Source organism: Triturus cristatus, chromosome 3_2, assembly GCF_964204655.1.
Source record: "Triturus cristatus chromosome 3_2, aTriCri1.1, whole genome shotgun sequence".
Lineage (NCBI taxonomy): Eukaryota > Metazoa > Chordata > Amphibia > Caudata > Salamandridae > Triturus > Triturus cristatus.
This window is the reverse complement of record NC_140584.1, coordinates 668,955,891-668,977,068: the sequence shown is the minus strand read 5'-3', so window position 1 is coordinate 668,977,068 and position 21,178 is coordinate 668,955,891. Positions and strand designations below refer to the sequence as shown.

At 45.0% G+C, this 21,178-nt stretch overlaps 1 protein-coding gene across 3 annotated transcripts in view; it reads left to right on the top strand.

Annotated features, from left to right (window-relative positions):
• Nucleotides 1-21,178, top strand: part of NME9 (NME/NM23 family member 9) — a 592,734-nt gene that overhangs the window by 241,597 nt on the left and 329,959 nt on the right. For all 3 annotated transcript variants that reach the window (XM_085648664.1, XM_085648665.1, XM_085648663.1), the window contains 4 exons: nucleotides 15,115-15,231; nucleotides 16,196-16,271; nucleotides 17,764-17,846; nucleotides 20,432-20,524. In XM_085648664.1, the coding sequence (XP_085504790.1) occupies nucleotides 15,115-15,231; nucleotides 16,196-16,271; nucleotides 17,764-17,846; nucleotides 20,432-20,524 (369 nt within the window). The remainder of the gene's footprint in view (nucleotides 1-15,114; nucleotides 15,232-16,195; nucleotides 16,272-17,763; nucleotides 17,847-20,431; nucleotides 20,525-21,178) is intronic.

The following is a 21,178-nucleotide window of genomic DNA, read 5'->3' as shown; positions in this document are numbered from 1 at the left end:
CTCTTTCACCCTCTAACTATACAGCCTCTACCTTTAACTCTTTTCTTTATTCCTACCTTTCCCTTTCTTATTCTCACACTCTCATACCCACCTCTTTGACTTACATTTCGAACTCCTTTCACTCGCTTATCATTTTCTCTTGTTTCACCTTCATTTGTCTTGTTATCCGTATCTCTTACCCTCAACGGCCTCACACTATTCATTCACACCTGCCTCTCTCTCGCCCTCTTATATCCCAATTTAACAAATTATACATATGTCTGTCATACTCTTTTCATGATTCCCACTGTCTCACCCCCTCTATCTCACTAACATTCCTTCTCTTGCTCAATTGCCTCTACTACTTCTATCTAGTCTGCACTACCTAGGGCCAGCACAAGGATGTTTTGCCACCCCTAGTTCAGTGTACATTAATCTATTCCACCCATTCTAGCAGTGGTGGCACATTTGCTTCTTGTACTGGAAATATGAGTCCCGCTGCAGGTCGCAGCCGAGCCATCCTCATGGTTTTCATTTGCCCACCCATTTCTGTCTGATGAGTACAGGCCCCAGCTAGGCCCGCAGGACACAAGGGTTCGCTCTCCTGTAATGGAATCTATAAGGAAGTTGGCACGGAAACTGCAAAGTATAAAGACAGCATTTATTAACCCTTAAGGGTGGTCCTACAATCCACACAACACTCTTCAGTATTGCATAGAGTAGCACAAAGAACTTACGTACATGGTCCCCTTTTATACACAATAGAGGGGCTCATAAGTGGGTGGATACAACATGAGGCCGAAGAACATTACCATTTATGGTCATTTTCGATACTGAATCAATATGTGGGCGGAGCTAACACACTCCTTGAGCCCGCGAAAACATGGTCAAGCAAGGCTAACTGATAACAGATGTGGTCGAGTCTGGGCATGTACCAGATGGACAAAGGAGCTATTTATAGACTGTTACTAGGCAGATTACAAGAGCAACTAACACAGAGGTTGGACTCTTCTCGTGGGGAACACGTGGAAGCATGACAATACAAAATGGAGTCCGAACTTCGGTCAACATAACAGAGAAAACATGATCTAGAGGAAGGGAATTAATGTCTTTAGTAAATGCTTAATCACATCGTTGTTTCAATTTACAACAGACGACCCTTTCAGCATTTACTGAAGACATCCGGTTTGTTAGAATAATCATCATATATGTCAATTGTCATCATTTCTTCAACTTCTTTAGCTAGACGTTTCTGGTGAGCAACATCGGCAATAGCTTTCTTATCAGGGATACAGAATGATACGCATAGGGAGCAGAGCAAGGGACCACATTGAACACAGATACAGCACGAAAACAGAACTGCTACAATAATGCAGAGACCAGTTAAAACCTTCCATCCCCAGGCAGTAATTAAGGCCCAAAACCATCCAGAAAAGGACCAAGTGCCGTTTTCTGTATGGATTTCAGCTGCAATTTTATGTAGCTTGTTGATGGCATTATAAACTGATGGCGTATGATCAGGGATAAACACACAACAGCTACTTCCAATAATTTTACATGCTCCTCCTCTGTCAGCTAGCATAACGTCTAATACCATACGATTCTGCAATGCAACAATTCTAGTAATTTGCAATTCCTCCGTAAGATTCCCAAGAGCAGCAGCAGTCTGATTTGTCACAGCCTCTACCACTCTTGTTAATCTTCGGATCTTCCTACTGTTCAGGGCAGCACCAACAAAGAAAAACAGTCCTAAGTTAAAATCAATATACTGTTGCAGACTGGTATCAGTCTGATCTACATCATCAATTGATAAAGTACGTTTATACCTATTTACAGTCACATTATTCAATAATTTCAGATCCTTATGATAAGATGCGGGTGCTAGGAATACAGGAGGTAATAGAAATGATACATAGCATACCCCAGACCACCCAGCCGGCAGACGGTAATAACCTTTATTTCCACACACAAAGTACGTATTATGGGAGGCTAAAAAGGTACTATTGTTCAACCCATCAATGTTCAGAACAGTAATACAATCACTAACACCAACAGGAATAAAACCCACACTCTGGACACACAGGTCCGCTTGGGCTTGTGCTACTTGAATCACAAATTTGTCCTTTCCCACAGTGTCTCTTGTGTTCGTGAAGATGTAGGGAATGGATTCATTGTCTGGTCGGTACTCTTCCCACTCCCAAATTGTCCCATTCGCTTGCGGATACCCATTCTTATCTTGATGACATTCTTTATTGAGTCTGAAGAGCAATCGTCCCACTGTCGGTTTCCGAGTGGCAAAAAGCAAAGTATACCATGCTCTACAAGAGCCATTATGAGAGAAAGGAAGTGGTATAAATGGCGTTCCTCCTTTCTTCTGATGGGCTGGCATCATCCCACATATCCAACAGTTCGTAGCGTTCGTAGCAACGTGGGTATGATGCAGCATCTGGATGAAAGTGTTATTCAAATAAGACTGTCGATGCTTCAACTCTTGATACGGTAATGTATAAAAGTAGTGCTCCTCAGGCACCGGAGTTGTCAACACAAGCATTTTCCGAGCGGGAGTTACATCCTCCACAAACCATGTGGTTATCCCAACAATAGCTACTGTCAACATGAACCCTAATGCGCAAAGGATTTTCTTTTTCTCCATGTCAAAAAATAAAAACCCAATATCTTCCTGAAAGTAAAAGTCTGTCAGAACTCTTCCCCTTGGGCAGCGGTCGATTTCTTCACCAACGGGCCAAGACGGGTGTCGCTACACTAATGCAGGGCTGATCCCCCCCCCTTGCCTCATCGGCTCTCCGTTTCACTAACCCAAGGGCCGTTCTGACAGTATGTCCCGGTACTGGAAAACTCACTTCCTTGGTCGAAGATGATATCGCCTTCCTCCAGGAGTCGCGTGGTCCGGAAAGAGCTCCTCAGTGGCGTTTGGCTCCGCAGCACGGCCTGTCTCTGCAGCCAAGATTTCTCGTTGATCGGTCAGCACGGCAGGTTCCACCAATCCGGGCGGCACCTTCCTACAGTGCAGGGAATGGATCCAATTCTTTCTGTTGGAGACTCGCACAGCCGTCCTCGTTGCGAGGAGGACCTGCTCAGGACCCACCCATCTCGGTTCCAAGCTGTTTGTTCTGTCAAATATTTTCACCATCACGTGGTCACCAGGTCGGAGACCATGTCCTTCACCGGTGGACCGATCAGGGAGCGCCTCTCGGACCTGTTGATGAATAGAAACCAAGTTATCCGTTAACTGTGCCAGATAATCGTTCATCATTACACAAGGTACATCATACACAGCTTTAGGCTTTGGTGGACCCCAAATATTCATTGGGCGTCCAAAGACAATCTCATACGGTGTAAGGCCAGTTCGAGAGTGTGGTACCGATCTAATTGACAATAACGCCAGTGGTAGAGCATCTGGCCAAGTCAAAGACGTCGAAGCTTGAATTTTAGCGATCTTGAGCTTCAGTGTACCATTATACTTCTCGACTAGTCCCGCAGACTGAGGGTGGAATACCGCGTGAAACTTCTGGGTGATGCCCAGGCCCTTCAAGACATACTTTATAACATCCGCTACAAAGTGAGGCCCATTATCACTCCACAGAAGTCTACAGACGCCATATCGAGGGAAGAACTCTTTCAACAGCAGCTTCGCAGTAGTCATTGCAGTATTGTCTTTCGTAGGGTACGCTTCAACCCATTTACTGAAGGCGCAAACCACTACTAGAACATACTTCAAATTGTTACAGCGCTCAAGCTGGATGTAATCCATCTGCAAAACCTCGATTGGTGCAGTGGGTGTCACAAATCCTCCTGCTGGAGTTCGAGTACCCTTTCCTGGGTTATACCTCAAGCAGATCATACAAGTCTGCACCACCCTCTTTGCCGTGCTAGCAATCTCTGGATGCTCCCAGACTTGGGTAAGCAATTTTACAATTGCTGAAGCTCCAACATGCGCTAGCCCATGTGCCATCTGAACCATAGGCTGTACAAAAGCCGTAGGTAATTTCCATCTATCCATCTGCTTATTTCTCCAGCAGCCCTCGTCATCCAGTTCTCCCTCACTAGCCCATTGTTCCCGCTCTTTGTCAGAAGCGGCCCTTTGCATTTCCCGCACTTCCTCCTTCGCATCATGCCATCTTTCCACCTGTGACTTTACTACATACATGGCAGTAGCACCGGGCTGCATCGCAGTCTCCCGTGCTACTCGATCTGCTAACGCATTCCCTTCTCCAACTTTGTCAACTACTTTCCTATGGGCGCTACACTTAACGATGGCAATTTTCTTTGGGTATGTCAATGCAGTTAAAAGATTGTGAACTAACTCTCCATGCATTATCTGTACTCCATGTGACGTTAAAAACCCTCTCTCCTTCCAGAGTAGGCCGAAGTCATGCGCTACTCCGAAGGCATAGCGGCTATCTGTATAGACATTCACACATAATCCTGTACTGAGCTCACATGCTCGTGTTAATGCTATCAGTTCCGCTGCTTGCGCTGATTTCTGTGGTATGCGTGCAGTCTCCACTATCGTTTGCAACGTGGTAATTGCATACGCTGCTGAAGTCGTACCATCTGGTAGCTTCAGACATGATCCGTCCACCCACAGTTCTCCATCTACATCTGGAAAGGGCGTATCCTGGAGATCAATACGACCCTTTGTTTGTTCCTCAGTCACGAGAATACAATCATGTGCTCTCCGCGCCTCAGGCTGGGTTTCGGGGTATGGCAACAATGTTGCCGGGTTTAACGTTACGCACCTTTTTAACGTAATATGAGGAGCCAAAAGCGTCAACTCATATCCCGTTAAGCGGGCACTGGTCAAATGCTGCGTCTTCGTTTGATTAAGCAGGGCATCGACAGCATGGGGGACTAATACCAACAGCTTATGGGATAACACAATTCCCTCACTTTGGCGTATTGACACAGCTGTCGCCGCAACCGAGCGAAAACACCCTGGTAATGCTCGGGCGACAGGATCAAGTACAGCCGAAAAGTATGCACAAGGGCGCTGCTTATCGCCGTGCATCTGCACTAAAACTGACAATGCACATCCATCTTTCTCATGCACATACAATGAAAAGGGTTTTGCATAATCAGGGGTCCCTAACACTGGTGCTGAACAAAGGGCCTGTCGTAGTTGCTGAAAAGCAGTATCACACTCATCTGACCAAGGGATTGGGATAGGCGTGTCCTTTGTCAAGAGGGCTAACAATGGTTTAGCTATATGTGAAAACCCCAATATCCATTGTCTACAAAAAGAAACAAGACCCAAAAATGCACGCACGTCCTTCTGCGTGGACGGTCTCGGTGTGTCCAAAATTACTTGGATACGATCCGGTGTGAGTGCACGTCCCTCCTTAGACAAAAGGTGACCCAAATAAGTCACCTTTGGTCTACAGAATTGCAACTTCTTCCTAGATACCTTATGATTGTGGGATGCTAAAAAGGAAAGTAAGGATAACGTACTTTTTTCACACAACTCCAGGGTGTCAGCCGCCAGCAAGATGTCATCGACATATTGAATGAGGGCGACCCCCTCGAGCAGAACAAAGGAATCCAATTGTCTTTTCAAAGCCTGACTGTAAATGCTAGGGCTTTCTGTGTAGCCCTGGGGGATCCTACAAAAACGATAAGATCTATTATTTAATGTAAACCCAAAAAGATACCGGCTATCAGGGTGAATGGGAATGGAAAAGAAGGCATTCTTCAAATCGATCACTGAGAACATAGTGGCCGTAGGCGGGACCAAAGTAAGCAACGTCGTGATATCGGAAACCACTGGGTACTGAGGTATCACGATCTTGTTTACTTCTCTTAAATCAATTATAAACCGATAAACTCTGGCATCCGTATCCTTTTTCAGTATGGGAAGAATCGGACTGTTACAAATGTTGTAGGGGACTTCCTCCACTACCCCTACCGCCATCAAATCCTGCACTATCTGTACGAGAGCCTCCTCGCCCTCCTGGGAAATACGGTACTGTGGGAGGCGTGGTAACACCGCCCCCTCCTGGACACTAATGTGGACCGGTGGAATCACCATTTGTCCCACATCAGTATACGACGTTGCCCACAAAGCACGAGGGAGGGTAGCTAACAGCGCATCCTCTGACATCGCACACATCCGTTCAGACCGGGGGTAATTGTCATTCAATATTACCCGCACACCAGCAGGGGAACAGCGGATCGTAGCCCTAAAATGCTTTAACATATCAAGGCCCATAATGTTGTCCGGTGTGTACGGGGCGAGCAGAAACGGACAGGGTGCAGAAAAAGAATCGACCTTAAACATGAGGGGCTGCGAAAGAGGGCTTCGGGAGAGTGTACCGTCAAACCCTACCGATGTGACCATTAAGCCGGATGGGGGAGCCCCCGGAACCAATTGCTTAGACAGCGCACTACGTGTCGCTCCTGTATCCACTAGGAACTGATCAGTAGAGCCCAAAACCTCAGCCGATACATAAGGACCCTTCTGATCGACCGGCACCTCAACTGATTCTAACCCCCATCCAACGCATTCCTATGCATGCTGAGAGTCATGGTACCCCGATCGGTCAATCCCCGACACTTGATACTGATGCTGGCGATCGAAAACATTTGATCTATCTCGGTGCTGCCCAGCAGAGTCAAAACGAGTCTGTTCGTTAGAGTTCCCTCTAAAGTTCGAGAAACCCCCTCTACCTCGCGGGCCACCCTGAGTATGCCCCTGACGCGAAGCATGCAACACCGGGCAGTCCCTAGCCCAATGACCCGATTGCTTACAATACGCACATTGGTTCCTATTCAAATCAGATCGGCCCGAGGGAGGACCATTAGATCCTCCCCTACCTCTATTACTACCCCGTCGGGGCGGGCCATGTACTTGTGCCAACATCACCTTTGTTTTTAAATCCTTCGATTTCTTTTCCTCCTGGCCCTTTGCTTCTTGCTCCTGACGCTCATAATACTGGGCGATAGTCAGGAGGGCCGTCGGTGTTGCGGAAGACCAAGAACTTTCGCTCGCTTTTAAACGGGTCGCAACTGCCGGCAGCAGATTAGCCACATATTTATCCGCAAAGAGGTGGCGACCCGTATCATCAGTAAGCGACTGGCCACTAAAATCATGAAACGTCTCCTCAAAACGCGTAAAGAAGTCCGCAACTGACTCATCAACTTTCTGTTTACATGAAGCTAACATATTCCAGTCAATCTTTTTAGGGGGGATAATTGTCTTCAACTTAGTCAGAATAGCAGCAGGGAGGTCTAAGATACTCTGGGGTGGTTTCTGCGCGGGCTTCCGTTCCCTATCCTCATCCTCAAGGTCAGACCACCGAGCCTTAAAGGCAACTATATCATCTACCTTTCGGACAGATCGCCACATATCCGGTGGTAGAATAAGGCCAAAGAACAGGTCTATATCTGCTAAGGTCATAACGCAAGAATTCAAGGCCCCCTCAACTTCTTCGTAGAAGGCCGCTGGATTCTTGCGGGGATCAGGCAACGCATTCTTTAAGGCCATAACATCAGCTCTATGCCAAGGAGTATAAACCCAATTATACACAAAATATCCCTTAGCATCGGCGGAGGTAATGTCCGAGCTAGTCCCCGCTCCTTTAGGAGGAACATACAAAGGCGCCGCCTCTCGCATTGGCTTAACATGCACTATGCCATCCTTATCTGACTGGGAGGTGGATGAGTGGCCTTCTGCTGTACACGGATCCGACTGCTTCACCTCCCCTGCTTGTTGGCGCGCTTTTCCTTTAAGGGCCAGCACCGCGTCCCGCAAAGCGAACAGCCGCCGAGCCGTGTCAGGAGCCTTAGAGGGAGAGAAAACACCATTATGCAATGCTTTAGCATCCAATGTCACATCATCAGGCTCAAAAACACTGGAATATTTCCGGTAAGCAGCAGTCACTTCATCAGCAAAATGACCCAAAAAATACAATTTCTCTCTCTCCTGCCACGGCCCCCAAGTATGGAACAATTCATCCAGGGACACCTTGCCCTTAAGTGCACGGAAGGAAACTTGCCGAAGCTCAGCCATTTGCTCAGTCGACAGCATGGACCGCATATCTACCTTACCCGGAACCGGGTCAGAATCTTGTGGCCTCGGAGCAGATGCGCCCACATAAGGGGGCGGAGAGCGATCTAGTAAATAAAAATCATCATCAATATTATTAAGGACAGGATAAAGTGGCTGCCGAACAGCATATTGACCCGAGACTTGCAGCCTACGCTCTTTCTCTTGTCTCTCCGTTTGTTCTTTGTCCTCCCGACGCCTCGCTTCCTGTGCTCGCACATGATCATTCTTCCGTTGTTCTTGATCAAACAGCGCTTTCTCACGCTTCGCTCGCTTACGCACTTCCTTCACCCACAACCGCACACACTCAAACATATCCTGCCGAGCACGCCGTTTACACATACACTGTTCCACATACTCAATCTTACGTATATCAAACGATCCATACAAAGGCCATCGCAACTCAGGATCTTTTTTAGTATATTTCCTCCATACTGTGCTGTACATTATAGAAGAAAGACCATGCTTCACATACATATCCCTATTAGGAGTCCCCTCTGGGGGAGCCGGAGCAGATTCCTCGAGGTTCAACCGGTTTCCAAAGCAGCAACACCACTTACGGAGTGCGCTAAAAGCAGGCATGCTCAGAAATAATGCAAAATATGCAATATTATAAAGAAAATGGCACTTAATCGTTGCGCCGTTCAAGGTTACACAACTCCGGAGAAATCTCTCCACATTACCTGCCTATATGTGTTGCAACGCATATATTTTCACAAAGTCAAATACAAAATATGACTAGTCATCACAAATCAAACTCAAATAGCCAGACCAGGCTTCAAAAAAAAACTCGGAGCAAGTACCGTACAACGGTTCTTACCAATCAAGAGTCCAGATTCCAACTGCCAAGCTCCAAAATCGCCCAAACGGCTGTCACGGCAGGACCGACAGAAGAGGTCTCAGTCGAGGACCGGCGCCACCCAGACGGTCAGCTCGGAAGGGAAGGAAGAAAAAACCTCGGGATGCCAGGGCTAAGACGCCGCTGGCAGTGATCACGTCCCTGGCCAAATTCCTCACCTTCGTCGCGACCAGTCCTTCGAGCATCCGAGTCGCCGATGAGCCCCACGTGACGGGCGCCAATTGATGAGTACAGGCCCCAGCTAGGCCCGCAGGACACAAGGGTTCGCTCTCCTGTAATGGAATCTATAAGGAAGTTGGCACGGAAACTGCAAAGTATAAAGACAGCATTTATTAACCCTTAAGGGTGGTCCTACAATCCACACAACACTCTTCAGTATTGCATAGAGTAGCACAAAGAACTTACGTACATGGTCCCCTTTTATACACAATAGAGGGGCTCATAAGTGGGTGGATACAACATGAGGCCGAAGAACATTACCATTTATGGTCATTTTCGATACTGAATCAATATGTAGGCGGAGCTAACACACTCCTTGAGCCCGCGAAAACATGGTCAAGCAAGGCTAACTGATAACAGATGTGGTCGAGTCTGGGCATGTACCAGATGGACAAAGGAGCTATTTATAGACTGTTACTAGGCAGATTACAAGAGCAACTAACACAGAGGTTGGACTCTTCTCGTGGGGAACACGTGGAAGCATGACAATACAAAATGGAGTCCGAACTTCGGTCAACATAACAGAGAAAACATGATCTAGAGGAAGGGAATTAATGTCTTTAGTAAATGCTTAATCACATCGTTGTTTCAATTTACAACATGTCCATCCACTAAAACCAGGCCCTCTCTATCCTTCTTACTTCCCTCAAGCTCAGCACACACAGTACGCTTCTTGACAGTCATCTCTCATGTCTCATACATGCCTTTCTCAAATCTTGCCTTCACACACATTCTAGTATTAACTTTTCACACCCTCCTCTCAAAGGTCCTCTTTCCTGTTATCTCACCCACACACTTCTCCTACCATCCCATTTTCATTCACAGACACTCCTACCTCCTAATGAAAGCACCTGGATACCCCCTGTGGTGATTAGTGCACTTTACAAATACTGATTGATTGATTGAATGAAATGCTCCTCTCACAAACGCATGAGCACATTCTATTCTCTTTTATCGATTCTTCTTTCCCTTGCAAACCCCACGTACTTGCCCTCTTCACACACTTAACCTCCCATACACAACATTCTCCTGCTCATATCTTTCCTTTTCTTAGCACCTGGTTCTCACTAGCACTTTCAGTTTTGTTTTACTCTCTCCCTTACACAGGTGCGGACATTAAAGCATGGTTATGTTGTTACGTTCCCTACCATCCGTTTGAATGATGAACGATCATTTTTGATAGTTACACTGGTGAAAACAAAGCTGTGCTTCACAATTTGGCAACATCGGCTTGGATCAAATCCTATGCAGGATTGTTGACTTGAATCAATGCAGTGTTGATTTCAAAATCAAAATGGAGCAAAATGATAGTTTGGGGCATATTCAAAATAATGGAGTTTATATTGATTCTTTGGTTTTCCACTTATCTAGTAGGTAATTGTTATTTGGAGCAACCCAGCCACAGCCTAAGTAACAATGTTCTAGCCAGGCACACAGGTGCCAGTCTCTTTTAAAATGTTTTGAGTGCACGCTCACTAGGCGCAGTGCATTCTGAGTCTTCGTGCCTCATCTGTTGTGGGCCGCCAATGCTGTTACAGTGCGCCCCAGTTCATGCTGGGCTTGGAGTGTGGTCTCTTTCTGGATGCCTGTTCTGCACTCCACTGCTATTGTAAATCCAGGCACAGGGGCTACCCGTCCTTGCACTCCGGCACGTTGGTTCAGAACCTTGAACCAGAATGCACCCCTTGCACACCGGTGCTGACCCACCCTGTAAGGAGCACATTTGCACTAAAACTGAAGACTCTGGCTCACTGATGTCTTTCATCCCAGCTGATTGTGGGTGCTTTGCCGCACTCATACCTGAGGTACTGGTGCTAGTGGTGATGGCAGCGGGCAGCACATTTTCACTTGAGATTTGCAACCTGTTTCCCTCTCTCAAGATTTTCGAGACTCTGGACTTCATAAACAATTGCTGAATTGTTTGTGGCTTCATCTGTCACGACTCCTCCTGTTTGCTGCCTTGTGAGCCAATATGTTTATGCTCCAGCATTATTCTCTGCAATCCTGCTTCGTTCTGATCACTCCCATTCCTCAGGCCTCAGTTTGTTGCTCAGTTTCAGTACTTGCATGCCTAAAGATCAGCCCTCTTTCAGAAATTATATTTAGAGTGAGAGAATTTCTAGTTTAGTGACAGATATTGGTACTCAATTTCCACAAGCCTAATAATACTATCAAGAGGACTGGAGTGGTGAAATGATTTAGCGGCTAAAATAGCCGAGTGTTTCTTATGATGCTTAGTGGAGGTTCGGCTTAGGGGACATCTGTATGTAATGTGTTGTTTTTGTTCGTTAGGACAGATAGTGTGGTATCTGCAACGGCTGTCCTTGCTGCCACAAGCTAGAGGATCAACTCCGCAAGTGAACGTTTATTGTGAGGGCAAGGCAGCGTACTTTCGGTTACGGAGTGCATCTGTGCATGTTATTCAAAAAGGTAAAGCAACCCTAGACAGAAGCGGAAGATACAGTTTTCCAGAACTAACAAAATAATTTGTCTCGTACACTAAAAGCAGTTTTTATATTGTAGCAGGTCAGGATGACGTCAATCCCGCCTGCCCCAACTCCCCCAGCAAAATATGGAAGAAGGAGAAGGGAAGTGAGTGCAGTCGCTAATCAAATGCGGCGCAAACCGTGTGCATGCAGACGCTAACCCTCTGAGACTGGTGCTGGAGTGAGTTCAAAGTAAGACGTGCTGGCTGAGCAACGGTGGCGCCGTTGGAAACGTTCCACAGGTCTTCCTCTTCCCCGAAAAACTGAAAGAAAGGTCAAAGTAAATTAATTGTCCCCAAAGAACATTTATTTTGTCACATGCAGTCAACACGGACTGCGAAGCACTATCGTTTAGATTTTACACAGCCCAGCAGAATTCCTTTAAGGGTATTCTTCTTTATTGACCTCCAGGTCCAAGAAGCGCCTTCTTAGCGTCAATTGGGACTCTGTTAGAGGTCGGGCTCTGTGGCGACTCTTTCACAACATCTCGATCCGGACACAATTAGTCTGGTAGAGGTGATGAACAGTGGGGAACTAAGACAACTCGTAGAGGGTCCAACACATGTGGCAGGACACACACTAGATGGGATATTCTCAAACAATCCTCTAATAAACTGCACAAAGGTGTTACCACTGACTTGGACTGATTATGCCGCCGTTCTATGTGATTTAACACCTCGTGAACCTCATCGTATCATATGAGGACCAAAAAGGGAGATTGAAACAAGAGCCTGGAAGGAAATAAATAGTTATGAGCTAGCTGCTTCTCTCCGGGCGACAGCACACCATCTTCCCGCAGATGATGGGGATGCAACAACTTCCTACACAGCCTGCATAGATGTAACATGCATAAAACTAGCCCCAGTGAAACTATGGACCCCGAAACGTTCTCAGCCTTCAGCTCCCTAGTACTCTGAAGAATTAAGGAAGGAAAAACTTGTTTGCAAGAGATTAGAGCGCAAATGGAGGAGAGGCTATAATGATGCTGACAAAGAGTCCTACAAACAGAGCATTACTTTTTATAAACAACTACTGCTCAATACCAAAAAGACCTTCTTCACAGAGCAAATCACAAAGGCAAAATCCTCCATGAAGGAACTCTTCACAACAGTAGTCAAATTGACCGCCCCATCCAATCCAAAATCTAATAGCGGTCCAGAGCTCTGCGAAGAAATAGCCACAGTCTTCCAACAGAAAGCGGAAGCTATCTTTTCCTCGTTTAGTCTTTCCCCAACTACACAGATCATGGAGCCAGCCACGCCGACGAGAAACATAATTGAGCCTCAACCAATCCTAGGTAAAATCAAATCGGGATCCCCAAACGACCCCTGCCCAGTTTCGGTGATCAAACTAGTTCCTGAGCTCATCAGCATGGCATTGACTCCACTTTTCAATTCAATGTTTGAATCAGGGCATTTCCCTAAGAAATGGAAAAGGGCGTTCATTCTCCCACTACTCAAAAAACATAATCGCGACCATAAGGACCCCAACAACTACCGGCCAAACTCAGTACCCATCTCCGAGTAAGGAACTCGCTAGATTCCACTCAATATGGGTTCAGGGCAGAGCACAGCACAGAATCAGCCTTGATAAAATCCACGGAGGAAGTAAGGGAAGCTCTGGCCCACGGAGGTAATGCAGCACTTATCATGCTGGACCTCTCCGCGGCCTTCGATACGGTCCATCACGATATTCTGATGGACCGTTTATCAGACTGTGGACGTTGATAAAACTCGCTCACAACCTTTTTCCCTGCCATGTGGAGTACAACAGGGGTCCTCGCTCAGTCCCACACTTTTTAATGTCTATGTGACACCCTTGAAAGCACTAATCAGATCTTTTGGATTCCAGCTGACATCCTACGCAGACGACACGCAAATAGTGATGTCACTACGACCTGGACAAGAGGCTGAGAAAGGGAAAAAGTTCCACGACTGCATGAAAGCCGTCAGGCTGTGGATGACCATGAACTGTTTGAAGCTGAATTCAAGCAAAACGGAGGTCCTTATATTTGGCAGCAATGCCAATTTTTGGACACCAGATTGGTGGCCAGAAGAATTAGGGATGCTCCTGGAGCCAACTGGGAAAACGAAAAACCTAGGAGTCTTAATTGACAACAAACTGACATTTGAAGAGCAGGTGAATGCGGTTAGCTCCACAAGTTTCCATCTTCTTAGAATGATAAGGAAAATTCTGTCCTTCTTGCCAGCAGGCAGCCACAAGGTAGTGATTACATCCTTAATCTTATCACATGTGGACTACAGCAATAGTCTATACCTAAATATCCAGAAGAAACATCTAAACAGGCTTGTGCAAAACGCAGCAGCAAGACTTCTGACTGGAACACCAAAATTTGTCTCAATTAAAAAAGGAATAAAACAGATGCATTGGCTCCCTGTCAAACAGCGGGTTCAATTCAAATCCGTATGCACAGTTTTCAAGGCCCTCCATGGAAGAGGTCCGGAACACCTAAAACAGTGTTTTAAATGGTATGCTCCAAAGAGAGCACTCCGATCGTCCGGAGCAAGATTTGTGGTAGCACCCACATTTAAAAAAGCAAATTGGGGGGGCGGGGGGAGAAGTTTCACTACATGCGCAGCCAGGGCCTGGAATGAGCTTCCTTTCCACCTCAGGAACACCACAGACCTGTTGACATCCAGGAAGGGACTTAAAACCTGGCTCTTTACCTCTTAGGTTAACACACACCCTATCAACCGGAAGGCAGCACTCAGCGCCAGGAACACCTTCGGGTAAACGCCGCGCTTAAGAAATACAATTAACATAACATAACATACACCTTTTTGTAAAAAATTAATTAAACAGACTCTCGTGAATCTCTTCGGGCCAGCCCGTAGATTTTTTGACATCGAATGCATGGGCACCTGATGAGTTTGACATACAATTATTATTCTCTGACAAGTGTTACATGTTCGATGTTTTGTATGGCCGCCTGCTGATAAAATGTGGATACATTAAAAATCAAATTATATGGACGAGCTGCGCAAGTAGAAGTGTGGAATTTAAAAAGAATGGGATAGCTGTCTTGATCAGTGGCCGGCAACTTACACCAAATGCCCTTTGGCCAAAATCATTCCTGCTTGATCAGTGTGTGTTCACAAAGAGCTGGAAACCAAATAAACTGAAGAACGGGTGAAAGAATTAGAGAAGTTGCCAGCAGCAGAAAGATACAGTCAAGAGAAAAGAAGACGTCAAGAAATATGGGTGATCTATACAGAGCGATATAAATTGAGTACATTATAACCTAAATAGTCGTACAATCTCGTTCCAGCGCAGGGTTGGTATGAGCATTGGGAACTGAGTATATGTAACAATTATATTACAAAAGAGCTTTAGAACAATTGATGCATGGTGTGAGGGTTTGCTTGTTGCAAGGTTTGGAGCTGATTTGTGCGTTATATATGATAGAAAATGTGAAAATGTAAAAAGAAAGAACGTAGAGTGCGTTTTGAAACTGTCCTCATTCTTCATGTAATCATTGTTCTTCACAGGGAGGGGATCTGGTGGCCGTGGTGAGAGGAGCAGTCGCCCCTTTGTTACAGAGAACAATTGTAGAGCAATTGACAGCAGAGAAGAAAGTTTTAGACCAAAGCGCTGAACGCAAAGTGGTAAGAGATTTTCCTGGACAGAGCCGCCGTGATGCAAGCAACTTTACGTTGATTCCTGTGTTGGAAGGGTGATTGCACTTGAGCAGTAGGTAACAAGGGAGGTTTCATGGAGACGGAAATCAACAGTCCAGAAGTTGTTTTTCTGAGGTTGAGTGTGATGACTACTGCCATCGGATGAAGACTGTGCCCCTGGGCACGTTTCCCTTTCTGATGAACATCACTGCACATTTGTGAAAAAGAAAATCATAACTCACGAAAGTTTAAGATACTTTGGCTGAGTGCACCAACCAGATGGTGAAACATGATAGTGATTTTCAGCATCTTTGAAGGAAATCTGGCTTTGGCCAACAAGGCAGTGGTTAAAGTGACAGTGCCTTCAAATTATTATCCAATTTTGAGTTTTTGCATTTGGCTCTTAATGCTAAAACTAGGCATTTCTTAATAAAAACGTATATACCAAGAGTGCTGACTTGTGCATCATAAACTATCATGTGCTACCATTCATAGGCCCACACTGCGATCCCTGCGCAAAAGTATCTCTCCCTGTAATTACTGGGTGTGATGTAGACTGCAGCCCATCTTTAAATTTAGGTAGGTCAACCCAGTTAAATTTAAAGAGGAAAAATGCCTGACAAATAGCAGGCAGTGAATTTTGGTGCAGTAAGCACCACATGTACGTAATGCCCTGTATTAATGGCAAAACCTTTAATAGGTGATAATTCTAGTACTCAACAAATTCCAAACACATTGCTGTCATTTTTTATCTAGTACGATAGTTAGACTTTCCTTCCAAGTGTCTCAGTGTTTGTTAATCATAGACAGCCATGGGAGTTGGTGGCAAAAGGAGTGAACTGCCACGGTAGGTAGCATCTCCTTTGGCATTGAAAGCTATGAGCTTCTTTGTTTATATCCTCATATTCTCCTGTGCTGGTGGATTCAGCTGTTTATGTGTTCTTACTTCTAGATAAAGGATGTTGTTCTCTTTAACGAAGTAGAAGAAAATGCTGCCACTCAACTACAGATTGAAGAGGATGACCTGGGTATATTTCTAAACTTATCTTTGTACTCTTTTTTTTCACATTGGGAGGAATACTTCTCTACTTGACAACCAGCTGGCCACCAATGTTTCAGATATGTAGATCAAAAAAACATTTACTGATCATCATTACATGAACTGTCTCCACCATTCTTGTATGAGGTTGCTTGTATGATGCTGCTAGAGCAACATGCTCTTACTCATTGTGCCGCCGGAAGATGGGCCTCATTTTTTTTATATTTTCTTCAAGCACCTGAACGTATGCACTATCTTATGCACTAGAGTGGTGTTTGGATGACATGGTAGAAATACATTATTAACTTATTAAATGTGTTTATTAAGAGCTTGCAATTACAATATACATGCTCCAAAATACCTTATTAACTTAGTGATCAAAAACAGCCAACCCATATGCTTTTGTCCACTATGCCACCACAGATTAGTCCCAGTCATACGCAGATCAGCTTTGGTCAAGCTCCAGCAGTAAACAGTGCTTCGAGTGATGCCATATGAATACAATACAACCATATGAGATGTCTGTGTCTGTCACCAACCACTACACCGACAACGGGCTGGTGAATATCAGAATGCTGATGCCAGTTCTGCTCACTGATATAGGTGCTGCTGGCACTGGCATTCTGGATCTCTGGAAGGGGCAGTGGGTGCTGTGAGCCAAGACGGACTTCTAAGAAATTCCTAAGGCGCACTGCTACATATGTGTATATATATACACGTCATGGCTGAAACGCGTTTGTCAGATACAGGGCGAGAAAAATAATGCAACTTTGAAAATTACGAACTCGAGCCACAACTTTGTGTGAACAGAGGTTCGATGTATATATTTTAGTTGAACAGGCTTCTAGTTTTTGGGAATCAGTGTGTGAAGAAACTCAACTATGGGTTTCCAGCTAGTGGTGTTTAGTAGCGCCTACCTGTAAACCCACTAAAAACCTATACCTTGTTCTGAAACCCGTTGAAATAACACGGGGAAAAGCTGCATCCTTCCATGAATTACGTCTTCCATTCCTGTAAAGCTTCTCAAAGTGCGTTGGAGCATTTGCATTTTAGAAAGATTTTCAAGGAGAGAAAACTTGTTGTTTTACCAATCTTAAGAAACAGGGCAATGCACAATCTATATTCTAGAGTAGAGATATTTGAAATATGGCGGGTTCTCACTAATGCAGTCGTTCATCCAAATAAAATTGAGCATTATTTCCCGTTGCTGCAGTAATTCACCAACCCTCTCTTAAAGGGGCCCTGCCTTCACCTCGGGCCCGTGAGAGTGGCAGCTGGCAGTTAAGAGTCGTCGTTATGCTCCATTATAGCATCTAATGGACTTCCTGAAAGTAATGGGTTGTTTTTAATCATTTGTCCTCAATATTATTTCCATCTGAAGAAGCTGTAGAAATATCAACACTGTTTGGTCTACCGTTTGTTTCTGATGTCTGAAAAGCAATTATAGCCTTAACTGTTGGGTCTTATGTTTTTTTATGTAGTTCCACCTGGCAAATCGTGCACGTTCGCGATCATCAAACCCGATGCTGTTGCTCACGGAAAAGCAGATGAGATCATTATGAAAGTAAGTGGCCTCAGTAGCTGCTGTCACTTTTGATTGACTGGACTCAGATGTTTCCAACACAGCTATCTTTCAGGGTGTGTGAGTATCACTCCCACGAAAGTGATGGAAGGTGACTAGTATCGCCAACACCACGCCGAGCCGATACTTTTTCATGATTTAATCCAGCTGGTAGAAAAGCTTTATCACTCATATCCTTAATTACATTTGTCTCCATTGGCGATCTTCCTGTTCCACATAAGGTGGACCAAGCAGGGCATCCACAGTTACAAAGAGATCTGTTTGGTTTTCAGCCATGTTCCCTTTTTTTGTGTGGATTGATACTGTTCGGTCTCCACTTTCTTATTAAAAATATTTTCTAAACCTTGCCTAGCCTTTGAGGAGCTTATTCCACTTGTGGCTACCCTGCAGCCGCCCTAGGAGTCTGCACTCCATGCTGAGGAGTCTGCACTCCATGCTGACAGAAAACTCCGACAAGTCTGCAGCTATGCTGACCTATTCCTCCATGGTGTGACATGTGCTCTCTTCTGCCCATACGTAGTAACTTGCCAACATAAGACATCATTCCTACAGCACAACAGTCATTCTCAGAGTAATTCAATGGGGACTCATTCATCGTTGTCACTGTACTACTCATAAAGGTAACATGGGCTGGACCCTGTTTAAAGTCTACTATGGATAGGTGGGTTATATGCAGAGCTATGTTTAGCCCTCTGCTCTCGGAAATCACCGTATGTGGATAAGTACAACGATTTCCAGTGCGATCTTAGGGGAACATTGTCATTTCTAAGAGACTAAAAATAGTGCACAACTACCTTGTGTTCCTGTTTCTTTGGCCTTCCATCCGGAAGTCTGCTGACCACATCTCTTTTCACATGTCCTAACACCAAAACACTCTATGACATAGATTATCTCCCACTTGCATTTGCTGATCCACCACTTTGAAATCCTTCCCAGGTATTCCAGCACAACCAGCAATAGTGTAAACTGTAGGATTATGAGGAATGTCTGCAGCATAAGTGCAGACCCACAATATTCGGAACTGTTAGAAAAATGGCAAGCCAGGTCTGGTCAGAACTTAGGCCCTTATTCTCACCCTCCAAAATCAGAGCAAACAGTGTCTGTGCCCCATTTTGGATACAGAGAGCTGAGGAAAGTTTGCTTGAATCCTCAATATTATCTTTGCGAACATTTCTCCAGGAATAGCCCTGAATAATATTTCCTCGTCATTATGACTTTTACATGTTGTAATGGTGTGATTAGGCACTATTTAGCAAAGCACCTGTAGCTTATTTCTTATTCCTGCATGTGAAACTCAAAATGGGGAGGTAAAATTGGCGCAGAGAGAAAACGAAACGTGGCTACACCCCTGCCTTCCAGCCCTAGGCAATTTTGCCAGTCAGAAAAAACAAGTTAATTATAATAAGGCCATTAATGGAAGAGGACATAACCGATCAATTTGCATAAAAAATTTACGGCTGTGGGTCCAACACCTACGCCACGTCGTTGTCGGATCCACCGACATCTCACACAGCGTTCCGCCCACTGCATTATGATGCGGCGGGCGAGGGACCGCCCATGGTGCTTCCCTGTCTGTGCATCAGAAGCCATCATGATCCACAGTGACGACAGAGCCAGCCTCGGCTCCGTCGTCGGGATTATGATGGCACTTTCCGACAGCAGTTCCATGTGGGCATTTCCGACATGGAACTGCTGTTGGAAAATGTCTTTGGGGGCCACGAGCAGGGCCCTCCTCTTTGGGGCCTAGGGGGGACCTATAGTGCCCCATAAACATCCCTGCACTGTGTAGCAGGCACCATAACTGGTGCCTGCCACACGGTGCAGGGATGTTTCAAAGTCTCCATTTGTCAATGGAAGCTTGTGCTGCGGGCCTTTTCTCCCTGCCACACAAGCTTACATTGACAAATGGAGGCTTGCATGGTAATAGTGCTGTCAGAACCGCCGACCTAAGATCGGGCAGTTCCTTTTCTGCAACGGTGTCAGGCGTACGTAAGTCCGCCCTACATCGTTATAAGGCCCATAGTTTTGGACCTATGTCTTTCCATGCGGGAAAATGTCAGCTCTAGTATATAACCTCAATTTCCTCATGTCATCTCCTTAGCTCCCGGTTACAAAGTGGCAGGATTGGTCTATATGTCGAATATTCACTGATGAATGAATGAAATAATTTTATAGAGGGCGCAATTACCCGAAGGTGTCTTAGCGCTAAATGGACAATAAAAAAACATCCCGCCAGATGAAGTCCATCTCTGGAAGCACCTAGCTGGAAACATGTAACAGAAGGATGCAGGTTTCATATACGGTGGGGTTGGCTTAGTCTTTCTTTTTTTGCAGTCTTGTAGCACACTTGTTACATTAAGCACTACAAAGTTACATTCAGCCTTACAAAGCTGCAAAACATTCTCTAGCCAATTTTATTTACATAGCACAAGTTACTATATGTTTCCCATAGACAGCTTCTTTTGCTGCAGGAGAAGGCAGTAGCACGTAGCTGCTTTCAGCCTTGCCTGGTCTCACCTTTTAGTGTGGTTTAATATAAATCTGTTTCAAAATTGATTCTTTTTCAGATCCAGGAGGCGGGATTTGAGATCCTGGCCAATGAAGAACATACAATGACAGAATCGGAAGCTAGAGATTTCTATCACCACAGAGCTGGAGAAGTAAGTGCAGATTGCCAAGATTGGCAGTGGGATGCCATTATTTGTCTTTTTTTTATTCAATTAAGCTAGTTGAAAAAAAACACATTCCACATGAAAAGCACAGACAATAGCATTTCAAAAAATTTCAAAAGGGTCTTGAGGCACAATGAGAATTACTGATAATTATGTGAATGCCCCTACCACTCAACAAAAATACTTAAGGCCCTATTTGGAGTTGGAGGGTGGGATACTTCACCAAAATATCACTGTGAGAAAGTGGGTAATTTGTTAAGGTCAATGGTAGTCCAGTACAAGTAATAATATCACTATTCTTGTTAGGCCCAGTGAAGGTTTTCAGTAATTTATACCCGAGCTCAACCGTTAGTAACTATGTCACATAGCAGTCAGACTTGACTTGAGAAAATGTGTAAAAGATTTTGCAGTGAGAAAACAGTCAAAATGTCAAGAACACAACACAATAAAAATCTCACTCTAATTTATACAAATGGAAAATAATGTAATGAACAAAATAACACCAAAACAACAAAAATCCAATAAAGGGAACCGGAGATATGTATTTTTAAAGGTTTTAACAGAAATAGTGTCAAAAAGCAGTAATCGCCAACTACCGTCTTCTAGTGCGCTTGACCGAGACCTAGGGTCAATTTATGGCCA